General features: G+C 41.0%; 1 protein-coding gene across 1 annotated transcript; it reads right to left on the bottom strand.

Moving 5' to 3' along the window:
* Nucleotides 1–2,788: 2,788 nt before the first annotated feature.
* On the bottom strand, nt 2,789–10,525 carry LOC131349500 (intelectin-like). The gene is made up of 8 exons (XM_058385249.1): nt 10,294–10,525; nt 10,069–10,131; nt 9,833–9,964; nt 4,977–5,092; nt 4,633–4,791; nt 4,158–4,278; nt 3,516–3,619; nt 2,789–3,022 (listed from the first exon to the last, which is right to left on the bottom strand). Exons 1-8 carry the CDS (start codon nt 10,355–10,357, stop codon nt 2,870–2,872), a joined length of 912 nt encoding a protein of 303 aa, XP_058241232.1. The 5' UTR covers nt 10,358–10,525; the 3' UTR covers nt 2,789–2,869.
* Between the last annotated feature and the right edge of the window lie 2,477 nt (nt 10,526–13,002).

The following is a 13,002-nucleotide window of genomic DNA, read 5'->3' as shown; positions in this document are numbered from 1 at the left end:
AAAACACTATGATAACAAAATTCAGCTCTTTTTATTTGTTTGTTGTTTTTGTTTTCTTTTTTCTTTAACGTAGGAAAACCAAATTTCTGTAAAGACGACACTGCATGCTTGTAAGCTAACGCTAATTTTTGATATAAACAAAAAAAATAGGGAAAAAAGGGATTTAATCTCTTTTAAAAAAAAGTGTGTGTGTGTATGTGTGTGTGTATGTGTGTGTGTGTGTGTGTGTGTGTGTACATTTGTCCAGGCACAGGATCTCCAAATCATTTCAAAAAAAGGGAAAAAAATCATACACATTTTTTTGTATTTTCATTATGAATCATGCCTAGAACTGACCGATCACAAGCCCCGCCCAGTTTCCCAAATCACAAGGCTCGCCCCATTTTTCAATTACAACCCCTGCCTCATTTACCAATCACAAGCCACTCTCCATTTCCTAATTTCAAGCCCTGCCCCATTTCCCAATCACAAGCCCCACCCCGTTTCCAGATCCCGATTCCTTGTGGCCCCCCCTTGTAGCTGCTCTGAAAGCAGTAGCCTCAGCTTCATGGTGACAGACTGGAGAGTGCTTTTTGTGTTCTAGATTCCTCCTGCTATCCAGGAAATTCAGGGTTCTTTGAAGTGGTAAAGCATTTTAGCTTCATAAAGCTGTTCTGCTTGGAACCCTCTGTGTTTCTGCGAGGTCCTGCATAAATTCCCCCAAACTGAACCCCTGAGTGTGTGTAGGCTGCATGTTCTCCCCATGCTGGTGGGTTTCCTCCACCAGTCTAAAGACCTGTTGTAAGCTGTGGGGGTGGGGCTTAAGCTTGTCATGATTTATGAGTGGGTGAGGCTTAGGGTCAGTCAGTTGATGAATGAGTGGGCTGGGCTTGGGTTCAGTCAGTTGATTAATGAGTGGGCGGGACTTAGGGTCAGTCAGTTGATGAATGAGTGGGCTGGGCTTGGGTTCAGTCAGTTGATTAATGAGTGGGCGGGACTTAGGGTCAGTCAGTTGATGAATGAGTGGGCTGGGCTTGGGTTCAGTCAGTTGATTAATGAGTGGGCGGGACTTAGGGTCAGTCAGTTGATGAATGAGTGGGCTGGGCTTGGGTTCAGTCAGTTGATTAATGAGTGGGCGGGACTTAGGGTCAGTCAGTTGATCGTGTATCACTAACAATTTGCTAATTTCCATTTCTCTTTTTTTTATTCTTGCTGTCGTTTGTCTTCTCTTTTATTTTTCTCTCTCTTTGGCCTCTTTTCATCCCTTCCCCCCAGTTCATCCCTCCATGCAGAGCTTTATTCAGTGCCATGTGAAGAACAAGTTCATCCAGCACATAAGAACCTTGTAAAGAACGCTGACGGAACCTGTTCTTCTGAGAGTACACTTTGGGACGAATTTGAGAGGATAAAGTAAAATGTAATGCGTATGAATTTTCCTTCGTTAGCTCTTCACTGGCGCTGCGAGGCTAACATCGCTAACAAGTTAGCAGAGTTTTATGGCCACCAGTTTAGCGAACACAGATAGAAGGATAAAAGTCCCAGAGAGAAATAAACTTTCTTCCTCAGCACACAGTCTGGTGTCAGTCCACACCGGCGTCACACTCAGGTAGGGGGGGGCATGGCCTAAAATCTGAGGGCGGAGTTTGAACGTTGGAAGTGTTTAATATGATCACGGTAATGTGAATGAATCTGCAGCTTTCTTGTTGTTGAACCAGCTGATGACTCCCGAGGCGAGTGTGTGGTTTAAACATGCGTGGAAATCCTGTTAGCAACGTTAGCGCTAGCCTCATAGCTTCAGTCCAACCGAACACACCTTTCCTATTTTTTCATGTGTGTGTGTGGAACCGTTCCTTTCACCTCCGTTCCATCATCCATCATTTCTCTCATTTTGAGCTTCACACTGGACTCTGGAGATCTGGAGCCGAAAAACGAGTGATTAAAAAACAAAACAAAACAAAAACCTAAACTAAAATATGACTGTGTGTGTGTGTGTGTGTGTGTGTGTGTTCTTTGTAGGCTAAACCTGCTGTTCTAGAGCAGTGTGTAATTATTCCTGTACAGTTCAGGGTGTAAATGAACTCCTCTGTATCTTCTCCTTTTTTCTAATGCACGTTTCTCTTTAACTGATTCATTAATCATCTCCGAGCTTTTTTTAACCAGCACTCGACTCACGTACCGTCGCACACGGAGAGACGGCCATGAACTTTAACCCGAACGGCATGCTAACGGCGTTTAATCTGCACTTAATGAGGAAAATGTATTTCTTATTTTGCTTGGATGTGACGAAACTGATGAATCGATGAATCATTGAATCGATGAGTTGACGAGTCAGTGAATCGGTTCGCTTTGTGTTTGTGATGAGAAACACTGAATGAGGGCTCTGGAGCTGTTTGGTATGTTACAGTTATGTACAAGTTTGAATTTTTTGACATTAAAATCTCTTTCAAACTTCTTGGGGACTTTTATTGACTCGGTGTGGATGCACGCAGGTCCTGAGGAACGGCTTGTCCATCAAAAACGACACGTGAAGGAGAATGTTTTAGAAGAAAATCTTAAGAAGAAGAGTTGGATCTGGACATTTTTGGTGATTTATGTTTATTTACAGCTATAATGTGATTCTCATCTAGAACCGTGAGGATTTCTTCAGTCACCGTCTGTAGGTTCTGTGAGGAACCCACACTAAGAACCCGAGGTCTTAGTGTGAAGACGTCTAATGAATCTCTGTATCTAAAGCTCTGTGCAGTAATAATGAAGCTGTTAGAATGCATGGTGGTGCAGGTTTTAACAAAAACACACACAGTTCTGAGAGTCAGCATTAAAAATCATTTATTCTGTTAATCCGTGTAGTTTGTTAAACAAATTCCTGAAGATCTGGTGTATGTTCAGGGTCTCAGCGGTAGAAGATGAGCACCGCTGCCTCTGTGATCTGTTTACTGGCGCTCCAGCCGGCGTGAGTACCGTAACCGTCCCAGTCCAAACTGGTGAAATCACCACACTGCCTCGGAGATGCTTCAGGAAAATAGCCACATCCTCCGATACAGCTCTACACACACACACACACACACACACACACACATACATACACACACACACACACACATACACACACATACAGAGCATCACATTTTATTCATGGATTATTGAGACAGTGTGATCAGTCTTGCTTCAGCTCATTAACTCTACAGTTTCACCACAAACTAGTCATAACTAGTAGCAACAACTAGCAACTTACGGTGTGCAGACCTGGAACTTGTGTTTGTAAACGATTCCTCGGTTGATTCATTTACATATGCAAATGACTCATTTGATTCAGTTCTGTTTGTAAATGACTCCAGGGGGGTGTGGTGTTTTGATCATTGTGTTTTGTGGAAGCTGCCTTTAAATTTGAGGTGAATGAGGATGTGAAAGGGGCAGATGTGTTCCCATAGAGACAGACTTTATCTCAGAAGTGTCCTGCTGTCTTAATAATATGAACAGTATTAATTAAACCCTAATGAATCTAATCAGAGTGTGAACTGAACAGGGTTCATTCTCACGTGTTCGGTGTGACAGCTTGTGGGTTTGATTCCCAAGCAGATCGCCATGGCCGCTCTTTCATTGTTTATGGCTCGGAATGTGATGAATCCTGGGACAGAGTTCGCTGAGGAGACATTAAGACATATATTTAAAACAATTAGAATACTCAGTGTAGTATAATGACTCATTTACTGTGTTTAATGTCAATAACACTAGCTAAATTAGCCAGTTGATTAAATAACCGCTAGTAATCTTGCTAAACCTCTCAGAATACAAGGTTACCATGGCAACAACCATTTAACGTTTGCGTTGTTGTGACATCACGGACTGAGTCGGCGCAAAAAGCAGCTCTGTATTATTGTTTATTGTCTCTCACACACTTTTTAGTAGAGGAGTACGATGGGTTTGGGAGGCAGAAGGCTGGTTGTCATAGTAACCGGGAATTCTACAGCCCAACTGTCATGTCAATCATTCTTCCTGCTAAACGCTAGGCTCGCAAACACCACGTCCTCAACAAAATCTACTGTATAAGCCGTTAGCTGGTGTTTGAGGATGAGCTGTAAATGTGAGGACTGGCCATGAAATAAACTCTAACTCTGGTCAGTAGCTTCTTCACACTGAGTGTGTTTCATTTAGCTCCACTTTTATTCTCTGTACTCCACCTCTGACATGGGGTCCGAACTGGTTGTGGTTAGACGTGGCGTCTCCAACATCGTAGGCTACAGGAACAGTGGGGCCGTGGTTAGCAGGACAACTTCCTGCGTTGTACTTCACTGGGAATTGCTGGAATCAGGAGAAGACTGGATTAAAGGAAAGACTGAAACTATACACTGGTCTACAGGAACTGTCTGAGTGATAAAGGAACATTAGAGGAACATTAGAGGAACGTTAGAAGAACATTAGAGGAACATTAGAGGATGTTAGAGGAATATTAGGGGACTGTTATAGGAGCATTAGATCAGTGTTAGAGAAACATTCTAGGAGCATTACAGGAATATGAAGGAACATTACCAGCTCCACACTACGCTGTAGGTTATGGAAGTAGTTAGCATTAGTTTGTAGCTATATATTCAACTATGTTCATTGTTTAGCAGCTTGTGGAGTTTAAGCACATTAAGGATGTGTTCTCTGTATCACCTTGAAGAGACTGTAGAGGTTTCCTCCATAGCTGCTGAGGAATTTGGTCTCTGTGTGGTAGCGCAGGAAGGAGGTTTGTTTCCAGCGATCCACTCGCTCATTATTAGGAACGTGCCACACTGCCACGTCCTCCGCTGTGATGTCATAATACCCAGGATTCTGTGGGATAAAGCAGGAGGATGAAGAACGGTCTCCTCGTGTGGGAATGAGGTGTCTATGGAACACCATGAGTGTGTTTATGGAGCTCCATATTGTTATAAGTGTAAATGTCAGAATACTTTAATGATATTTCTTCCAGTCTCTCATGTGGTCAGGTTTGTGTGTGGATTTATTTGGATTTGGACCTTAAAGTCATCGCTGGTTGCAGCTTCTGCAGTGCCGAATGTCACGGTGTTACTCCACGATCCGTCTCCATCAGGTGAGTTCGAATTTCCACCCTGCTGACTGGACCAGCGATCTCCTTTAGATTAGAGAAATGTTAGAGGAGCATTAGATAAATGTTTGAGGAGCGTTAGATAAATGTTAGAGGAGGAGTGTTAGATAAACATTAGAGGAGTGTTAGATAAACATTAGAGGAGTGTTATGTAGTGGTAAAAACCATTGCAGATATGTATACAGGGGTGGACTTAGTGATTTGGGGGCCCTAAGCGATTCCAGGTATTGGGCTTTTGAACACACTCTCTTCCTCTATATATATTTTTCATTCTGTTTTTTTTTTTTTTTTTTGTAAATAAACTGTATGTTAAAAATATCTTTAAAGTAGAACTTTTATTTTCTTAATGTAAAATTAAATACAATAAATTCACTAAATTTACTAAATTCACTAAATAAACTAAATTCACTAATTAACTATTTACAGTTAATTAACCATGTTTATGATTACATTTTAATATTAATGCATCAGAATTTCTGTAACCTGGAACCGTTACATGTAAAATTAAATAAAATTGAATTCACAAAACACAGGAGAGGGGCTGCTGCAGCTTCTGTGGGAGCAGCACTAACTGTGGGAGTTTGTGAGAAAAAAGAACTTTGGGGAGTTTAGCCACATTCTTTTTTATATCCTCTTTTCTCCTCCTTTTTTCAGCTCCACTGGGGTAGCTGCGTTTCATTTTTTATTTCTAAATTTGTTCCAAATGTATAAAATTCTCACTTTTGCGTGCTCTATCTAAATCTACCTCTGCTCTACTCTCATCTGACAGTCTCTGAACCGCTCACACCTCGCACATGTGCAGTATGATAGGAATGTTCCACTAGTCATGAATCATGGGGGAGGCCCGCATTTGAAAAAATGTAATAAAAACATTAAAATATTAATGGTTATAGACAGACCATACAATATATGATAGAAAAGTAATAAGTACTATATGATTTATATAGGCTTCTTGGTGTTGGCCAGGGCCCCCAATTCCCCAGGGCCCTAAGCAGCTGCTTACCTCGTTTATTGGTTAAGTCCACCCTGTATATATATATATTTGTTTATTGATTTAGTTGTTATTAATAATGTACCTATCATTTATGAAGTACACTGATGAATATTGTAGGTTAACATCACTTTAACCTGTAATAGCAGGTTACAGCAGGAGAACCTCACATGTAGATGAATAAGTCACAACCTGCTAATTCATTACAACACATGGCAAAACTAATTTGTTTCTTGTGTGTTTTATTGTTGTTTCAGAGTGTGACCATAATAAAATTAGTCAATGTGCCACGAGGAAATCTGTTAAATCTGTCTGTGCAATAAATGTTTGAGGATCATTAGATAAACGCTAGAGGAGCGTTAGAGGAGTGTTAGATAAACGTTAGAGGAGCGTTAGATAAACGCTAGAGGAGCGTTAGAGGAGTGTTAGATAAACGTTAGAGGAGCGTTAGATAAACGCTAGAGGAGCGTTAGAGGAGTGTTAGATAAACGTTAGAGGAGCGTTAGATAAACGCTAGAGGAGCGTTAGAGGAGTGTTAGATAAACGTTAGAGGAGCGTTAGAGGAGCGTTAGATAAACGTTAGAGGAGCATTAGAGGATCGTTAGATAAACGTTAGGGGAGTGTTAGAGGAGCGTTAGATAAACGTTAGAGGAGCGTTAGAGGAGTGTTAGATAAACGTTAGAGGAGCGTTAGAGGAGTGTTAGATAAACGTTAGAGGAGCGTTAGAGGAGTGTTAGATAAACGTTAGAGGAGCGTTAGAGGAGTGTTAGATAAACGTTAGAGGAGCGTTAGATAAACGTTAGAGGAGCGTTAGAGGAGTGTTAGATAAACGTTAGAGGAGCGTTAGATAAACGTTAGAGGAGCGTTAGAGGAGTGTTAGATAAACGTTAGAGGAGCGTTAGATAAACGCTAGAGGAGCGTTAGAGGAGTGTTAGATAAACGTTAGAGGAGCATTAGATAAACGTTAGAGGAGCGTTAGAGGAGTGTTAGATAAACGTTAGAGGAGCGTTAGATAAACGTTAGAGGAGCGTTAGATAAACGCTAGAGGAGTGTTAGATAAACATCAGAGCAGCATTAGATAAACATTAGAGGATTGTTAGATAAACGTTAGAAGAACATTAGATAAATGTTAGGGGAGTGTTAGATAAACGTTAGAAGAACGTTAGATAAACGTTAGAGGAACGTTAGATAAATGTTAGGGGAGTGTTAGATAAACGCTAGAGGAGTGTTAGATAAACATTAGAGGAGCATTAGATAAACATTACAGGAGCGTTAGATAAACGTTAGGGGAGTGTTAGAGGAGCGTTAGATAAACGTTAGGGGAGTGTTAGAGGAGCGTTAGATAAACGTTAGGGGAGTGTTAGAGGAGCGTTAGATAAACGTTAGGGGAGTGTTAGAGGAGCGTTAGATAAACGTTAGGGGAGTGTTAGAGGAGCGTTAGATAAACGTTAGGGGAGTGTTAGAGGAGCGTTAGATAAACGTTAGGGGAGTGTTAGAGGAGCGTTAGATAAACGTTAGGGGAGTGTTAGAGGAGCGTTAGATAAACGTTAGGGGAGTGTTAGAGGAGCGTTAGATAAACGTTAGGGGAGTGTTAGAGGAGCGTTAGATAAACGTTAGGGGAGTGTTAGAGGAGCGTTAGATAAACGTTAGGGGAGTGTTAGAGGAGCGTTAGATAAACATTAGAGTAGCATTAGAGGAGCGTTAGATAAACGCTAGAGGAGTGTTAGATAAACATTAGAGGAGCATTAGATAAACATTACAGGAGCGTTAGATAAACGTTAGGGGAGTGTTAGAGGAGCGTTAGATAAACGTTAGAGGAGCGTTACATAAATGTTAGAGGAGCGTTAGATAAACGTTAGATAAACGTTAGAGGAGCGTTAGATAAAAGATATAGGAGCTTTAGAGAAACATTAGAGGAGCGTTAGATAAACGTTAGAGGGGCGTTAAACAAATGTTTGAAGAGTGTTAGAGGAGCGTTAGATAAACGTTAGAGGAGTGTTAGATAAACGTTAGGGGAGTGTTAGAGGAGCGTTAGATAAATGTTAGAGTAGCATTAGAGGAGCGTTAGATAAACGTTAGAGGAGCGTTACATAAATGTTAGAGGAGCGTTACATAAACGTTAGATAAACGTTAGAGGAGCGTTAGATAAAAGATATAGGAGCTTTAGAGAAACATTAGAGGAGCGTTAGATAAACGTTAGAGGGGCGTTAAACAAATGTTTGAAGAGTGTTAGAGGAGCATTAGATAAATGTTAGAGGAGCGTTACATAAATGTTAGAGGAGCGTTACATAAACGTTAGATAAACGTTAGAGGAGCGTTAGATAAAAGATATAGGAGCTTTAGAGAAACATTAGAGGAGCGTTAGATAAACGTTAGAGGGGCGTTAAACAAATGTTTGAAGAGTGTTAGAGGAGCATTAGATAAATGTTAGAGGAGCGTTAAACAAACATTTGAGGAGCGTTAGATAAACGTTAGAGGAGCATTAAACAAACGTTAGAGAAGCATTAGAGGAGTGTTAGATAAACATTAGAGGAGCATTAGATAAACATTACAGGAGCGTTAGATAAACGTTAGGGGAGTGTTAGTGGAGCATTAGATAAACGTTAGGGGAGTGTTAGAGGAGCGTTAGATAAACATTAGAGTAGCATTAGAGGAGCGTTAGATAAACGTTATAGGAGCGTTACATAAATGTTAGAGGAGCGTTAGATAAACGTTATAGGAGCGTTACATAAATGTTAGAGGAGCGTTAGATAAACGTTAGATAAACGTTAGAGGAGCGTTAGATAAAAGATAGAGGAGCTTTAGAGAAACATTAGAGGAGCGTTGGATAAACGTTAGAGGGGCGTTAAACAAATGTTTGAAGAGCGTTAGAGGAGCGTTAGATAAACGTTAGATAAATGTTAGAGGAGTGTTAGATAAATGTTAGTGGAGCGTTATACAAACGTTTGAGGAGCATTAGATAAACGTTAGAGGAGCATTAAACAAACATTTGAGGAGCGTTAGAGGAGCGTTAGATAAACGTTAGATAAATGTTAGAGGAGCGTTAAACAAACGTTTGAGGACCGTTAGATAAATGTTAGAGGAGTGTTAGATAAACATTAGATAAACGTTAGAGAAGCATTAGAGGAGCATTAGATGAACGTTAGAAAAACATTAGAGAAGCATTAGAGGAGCGTTAGATAAACGTTAGAGGAGTGTTAGATAAACATTAGATAAACGTTAGAGAAGCGTTAGAGGAGTATTAAATAAATGTTAGAGGAGCATTAGATAAATGTTAAATAAACATTAGAGGAGCATTAGATAAACATTAGATAAATGTTAGAGAAGTGTTAGAGGAGCATTAGATAAATGTTAGAGGAGCGTTAGAGGAGTATTAAATAAATGTTAGAGGAGCGTTAGATAAACATTAGATAAATGTTAGAGGAGCGTTAGAGGAGTGTTAGATAAATGTTAGAGGAGCATTAGATAAACGTTAGAGAAGCGTTAGATAAACATTAGAGGAGCGTTAGATAAATGTTAGATAAACGTTAGAAGAGCGTTAGATACATGTTCGAGGACCATTAGAGAAACGTTATAGGAGTGTTAGATAAAAGTTAGAGGAACGTTAGAGGAGCGTTAGATAACCATTAGAGGAGCGTTAGATAAACGTTAGATAAATGTTAGAGGAGCATTAGATAAACGTTAGATAAACGTTAGAGGAGAGTTAAATAAACAGAGCATTAGATAAACATTAGGTGAATTGTATTAAAATTAAGAGATAATGTTGGAGCACTGACCGGTGGTGCATTTCCCGTACATGTTGTTCTCGTGAACACTGGCCACCAGAGTCCATCCTCCTCCTGCAGTGGTCATGTCACAGTAGGTCTGATACACCACACCGCTCGGCGTGCTCAGGAAATAAAGACCGTCTGCAGGAACAGGGATAAATAATTCAAACCCCACCTTCCCCACTGTAGTGCTGAGTGACACTCTGATGCTGGACTGATTTATAAGAAGTCATTATCACACATACCATCAGTGAGTTTATATCTGTTCATCAGCTCTTTGCAGCTCCATGGACTGAAAAAGTCTGGTTCTGCAGAAGGGAACGAAGGGTTTTATTAGACATTTATTAAACTCTTTTAATTATTTATAAAGTTCTCAGTCAGCAGCACAAACTTCTCCTAAACACCAGACTTCATACCATGACCTCTCTGACCCTCACTGTGGTCAACAGCACAGGAACAATGAATCCTACCTCGTCCACTGAGCGAGAGGCTTCCAGGAGCTAACACCAGCAGCACAACCATCCACTTCACCATCTTGGTTAGAAAGAAGAGGAAAGAACCGCACACTGAACTTTCTCTTTCTCTACTGTGAAATCCGATGATGGACGTCTTTGAGTTTTCGGATGTCTTCAGGATGTTGGAAATGATGCGAGGTCAGGAGCCTTGGAGCAGGGTTTTATACTCTGCGTGTGTGTGTGTGTGTTTGTGTCTGTGAGTGGGTGTGTGTGTGTGTGTTTGTGTCTGTGAGTGGGTGTGTGTGTGTGTGTTATAAAATGAAGTACAGTGACTGTGTGTGTTAGTGTGTGTGTGTGTGTGAGTGGGTGTGTTTGTGTGTGTGTTTATGTGTGTGTGTGTGTGTGTGTGTTTGTGTGTGTGGGTGTGTGTGTGTTTGTGTGTGTGTTTATGTGTGTGTGTGTGTGTGTGTGTTTGTGTGTGTGGGTGTGTGTGTGTTTGTGTGTGTGTTTATGTGTGTGTGTGTGTTTGTGTGTGTGGGTGTGTGTGTTTGTGTGTGTGGGTGTGTGTGTTTGTGTGTGTGTTTATGTGTGTGTGTGTTTGTGTGTGTGTTTATGTGTGTGTGTGTGTGTGTGTTTGTGTGTGTGTGTTTGTGTGTGTGTGTGTGTGTGAGTGGGTGTGTGTAGTTTTGTGGGTGATGAGCTTGCAGTTTAAAGTTCCCTCTACTGATTTCGGTTCTCTTTTTTTTTCTCGGTACAGATCCTCCTCATGCTCCCCTGATGCCTCCAGACTCCAGCAGTGTGACACGTGTGGTTCCTCAGAGTGAACTTCTCCTTCAGGAGCAGCTTGTGAAGCAGACGAGATGTACGGTGAGGTTACACTAGATAAACACAATAAACATGTACAGAGTCACAATACACAATAAACAACACAGTGCTACACACTACACACAGTGTATATATAGTGATAGACTAATTGTTAAGGTGGGGCTTGTGATCAATCGTTAAGGTGGGGCTTATGATTAATAAATGAGGCGGGGCTTGCGATTGATAGATGAGGCAGGGCTTGTGATTGATAGATGAGGTGGGGCTTGTGATTGATAGATGAGGTGGGGCTTGTGATTGATAGATGAGGTGGTGCTTGTGATTGATAGATGAGGTGGTGCTTGTGATTGATAGATGAGGCAGGGCTTGTGATTGATAGATGAGGTGGTGCTTGTGATTGATAGATGAGGTGGTGCTTGTGATTGATAGATGAGGTGGGGCTTGTGATTGATAGATGAGGTGGTGCTTGTGATTGATAGATGAGGTGGTGCTTGTGATTGATAGATGAGGTGGTGCTTGTGATTGATAGATGAGGTGGTGCTTGTGATTGATAGATGAGGTGGTGCTTGTGATTGATAGATGAGGTGGTGCTTGTGATTGATAGATGAGGTGGTGCTTGTGATTGATAGATGAGGTGGTGCTTGTGATTGATAGATGAGGTGGTGCTTGTGATTGATAGATGAGGCAGGGCTTGTGATTAGTTGTTGAGGCAGGGCTTGTGATTAATACTTGAGGTGGGGATTGAGATTAATAGTTGAGGCAAGGCTTGTGATTAATAAATGAGGCAGGGCTTGTGATTAATAGTTGAGGAGGGGCTTGTGATTAATAGATGAGGAGGGGCTTGTGATTGATAGATGCAGCAGAGCTTGTGATCAATCGTTAAGGGGCTTGTGATTAATTGTTGAGGTGGGGCTTGTGATTAATATTTGAAGTGGTGTGATATAAATGAGGCGTGTGTGTGTGTGTGTGTCTGGTGCAGATCCTCCTCAGGGTCAGGGATCCAGGTCTCCAGGAAGAGGAGAACATGTATATGTGTGTGTGTGTGTGTAGATGTCTGCATGTGTGTGTGCATGTATATGTGAGAGTGTGTGTGTGTGTATATGTGTGTAGATGTTTGTGTGTGTGTGTGTGTATATGTGAGTGTTGTGTGTATGTGTTTGTGTGTGTAGATGTGTGTTTGTGAGTGTTGTGTGTATGTGTTTGTGTGTGTAGATGTGTGTTTGTGAGTGTTGTGTGTATGTGTTTGTGTGTGTAGATGTGTGTGTAGATGTGAGTTTCTGAGTGTTGTGTGTATGTGTTTGTGTGTGTAGATGTGTGTGTACGTGTGAGTTTGTGAGTGTTGTGTGTATGTGTATGTGTTTGTGTGTGTAGATGTGTGTTTGTGAGTGTTGTGTGTATGTGTTTGTGTGTGTAGATGTGTGTTTGTGAGTGTTGTGTGTATGTGTTTGTGTGTGTAGATGTGTGTTTGTGAGTGTTGTGTGTATGTGTTTCTGTGTGTAGATGTGTGTTTGTGAGTGTTGTGTGTATGTGTTTGTGTGTGTAGATGTGTGTGTAGATGTGTGTTTGTGAGTGTTGTGTGTATGTGTTTGTGTGTGTAGATGTGTGTTTGTGAGTGTTGTGTGTATGTGTTTGTGTGTGTAGATGTGTGTGTAGATGTGTGTTTGTGAGTGTTGTGTGTATGTGTTTGTGTGTGTAGATGTGTGTGTAGATGTGTGTTTGTGAGTGTTGTGTGTGTGTGTGTGTGTAGTGTTTGTGAGTGTTATATGTATGTGTGTGTGTGTGGTTGTTAGTGTTGTTTGTATATGTGTGTGTTTGTGTGTGTTTGTGTCTTTGTGTGTGTTCGTGAGTGTTGTGTTTGTGTGCATGTGTATGTGTGTGTGTATGTGTGTGTGTGTGTAGATG

The sequence above is a fragment of the Hemibagrus wyckioides genome, linkage group LG29, assembly GCF_019097595.1.
Source record: "Hemibagrus wyckioides isolate EC202008001 linkage group LG29, SWU_Hwy_1.0, whole genome shotgun sequence".
NCBI lineage: Eukaryota > Metazoa > Chordata > Actinopteri > Siluriformes > Bagridae > Hemibagrus > Hemibagrus wyckioides.
The sequence above is the reverse complement of the archived record's forward strand: the minus strand, read 5'-3'. Positions and strand labels throughout refer to the sequence as shown.